The following is a 2461-nucleotide window of genomic DNA, read 5'->3' as shown; positions in this document are numbered from 1 at the left end:
CAGATATGGAAGAAATACTGTCCGGCCTTGGAAGTGTTAAACCAGCAAACACATTGGTAAAATGTTGCAAAAGAAGTGAAATAAATATTCACTAATGTCTTGGAAATCGTCCGACCCCCACATATACATCCTTCAAATCTCTCAGTCCAAATGGGGTTGGTCTGTACGGGCGGGAAGAACAGGTGGTGACATGGGAAGGTGGGGGAAGGGGGAGGGGGAGGAACTTCCGTGCCAGATGTTCAAGTCTAATAGGAATTACATATTATAAAGTCTGTTTGACGCACATGATTTTGATGCACTCCGTGAACCATTCGGTGGTTGATACGCTGATCTTGGCATCGGCAGATCCCTGCTTCCTGTGCAGTACGGTTTTGGGGAATTTGTTTGAATTAATGTGTTTTGCTACGGGCTGTGCACTGAATTAATGTTTCCTGTTGGATAGGGAGTAAAATATGAAATGTTGAGTGTCGTTTCTGAGGCCAGTAGATTCTACCAAATTATACCCGATGAGGGGCTATGCAACATTATATTGCGGATGCTAAATGTAAACAAAAGGTGAAATAACATACCTTAGGCATGTTGTTGTTTATCTAATTTGGATGATTCAAACCGCCCAAGCTTTTGCAGACCCCGACCTACCATGTAGTTACTTCTTTTCCCCCTCCTTCTTCTTCTTCACGTATGTGTAGAATATACTCTTGTGAAAGCCTTATGTGATGTTACTGTTGCTCTAGCATTTGAACGTACTGCAAGTTGAAAAAGACCAAAAGTCCTCGTCATTCGAAAATTCTATGCCTCGTTAGCAATTCCCAGCTCGCTCGAATGCCTGTAATAAGGGCGTATACACTTGTGATGCAACGGTTCTGTTACAAACAGGGCATGGCACGCACGATGAAGTGCCTAAATTGGCGCGACCCAAGTACGGGGTCGGATTAGTTGACATCTCATACAAATCTTAATTTCAACAAAGCCGATAAACTCTACTGAGTGGGATCTGAGCACTTGGTCGGATTGGGTGAAATTAAGATTTGTTTGAGAGTCAAAGTTATCTGACCTAGTGCTTGTTGCCACCAACTTGGGCACTTTCTCGTGCAATACCATCCCAGGAGAAAACTACAGTCATCCCGGGTAGCGTATCTCCAGCGTATCTCTCTCAAAGAAGCCTGACAAAGACACCACGTAATCCTTGTGGATCAAACCACACTGGCGCACGTGCGCGGGAATCCCCATACCTCACACCGCACAGTAAAGGTGAGTATATAGCGTAACTTTCTATACTTCACTTCACATCGGTGATCACCCTCGTTCGTTTGGTTGGCTTCGCACCGCTGCGTCTACTTTGTTATGCAACAGTGATCAAAGAGTAAACAAGCTTCGCTCAACAGTTACCAAACATCGCTGATGAACACTTATATCAGGAACAAAGTCTTGCCCAACTCAGATCAAAGGTAACACGTAAGGCTTCGAGGAACCGAAGAAGTCTTGCCGGAGAGACTGTGGATACATTTAGTGAGTTACTCTCGTTTGATTCTCTCCCCCCCCCACCCCCCACCCCCTCCTGTGTCACTGTTCAGGGTAAACCTAGGCAAAGGCGTTCTCGCATTATCAAAAGGAACCAAGTACTCGTGGGGTAGGGGAGGGCCAGGAGGAAGGGGGGGGGGGGGGTTCAGGTGTAAACTGATTCTTGTTCAAATATGTTCAAGGTTATCAATATTATGTGTATGGCAAGTGAACAACTTCAGTCTAGTGCTACAACAGAACTGCAACTTCAAGGTTATGAAGAAAATGCAACTGTTCCTTTACTTTTGAATCAGAGAAACGCTCACCGTACAATGAAACCCGATTAAGTGCCGTTACATCAGCGTTCCGTGTCTGAATTCAACATCGATATTACAAAAAGCCTGGTGTCCAGTCCGACATTTTGTTTTCAAACATGTCTAATACCTATAGTTTTAAACAGGTGTAAACCCTGTCACTTCAAGGAGGTCGAGTCCCCGTAGCATCTTCACATCTTCCTTCCATATCTGCTCCCCAGAGAACCAGTTTCATCTAATCGTTGAGCGGCCTCAATCCACCAGGTTCTGTCAGGTCATCAACAGACTAATTGTCCAGACGATTCTCAACAGCGTGCAGGTACAGCGACACGTTGCACGATTGACTGGGATCAAACAAGCGTACAAAGGTCTGAAGCAAGATAAGCTTATTTGTGTCAAGATACGACTACAAGCTACGTAAAGATAAGTGAATCTGTAGTCAAGATAAGCTGATATACATGCAAGACTACAATTGATGTAGGGAGAGAAGTTGCGGTTTGGTGTTGAAGGCTTCATGCATTCAGCTGTCATGATTGGAAGTATACTCCGATAACCGTGCAGGCAAGCGCTGATGTTGGGTAAAATATGGATGACAACATTTGAGGTACTTCGCTAGTTCAGATTTTCTCCCTTAAAGCTTTGACAGT

At 44.5% G+C, this 2461-nt stretch overlaps 1 protein-coding gene across 1 annotated transcript in view; it reads right to left on the bottom strand.

The window, feature by feature from the left end:
• Nucleotides 1-1119: 1119 nt before the first annotated feature.
• The window catches only part of LOC138969620 (uncharacterized), a 94733-nt gene continuing 93391 nt past the window's right edge, over nucleotides 1120-2461 (bottom strand). Inside the window, exon 5 of the mRNA XM_070342480.1 lies at nucleotides 1120-1163. Coding sequence (XP_070198581.1) covers nucleotides 1120-1163 — 44 coding nt within the window. The remainder of the gene's footprint in view (nucleotides 1164-2461) is intronic.

The sequence above is a fragment of the Littorina saxatilis genome, linkage group LG6 (assembly GCF_037325665.1).
Source record: "Littorina saxatilis isolate snail1 linkage group LG6, US_GU_Lsax_2.0, whole genome shotgun sequence".
Classification (NCBI taxonomy): domain Eukaryota; kingdom Metazoa; phylum Mollusca; class Gastropoda; order Littorinimorpha; family Littorinidae; genus Littorina; species Littorina saxatilis.
This window is presented reverse-complemented; position numbering and strand designations above follow the sequence as displayed.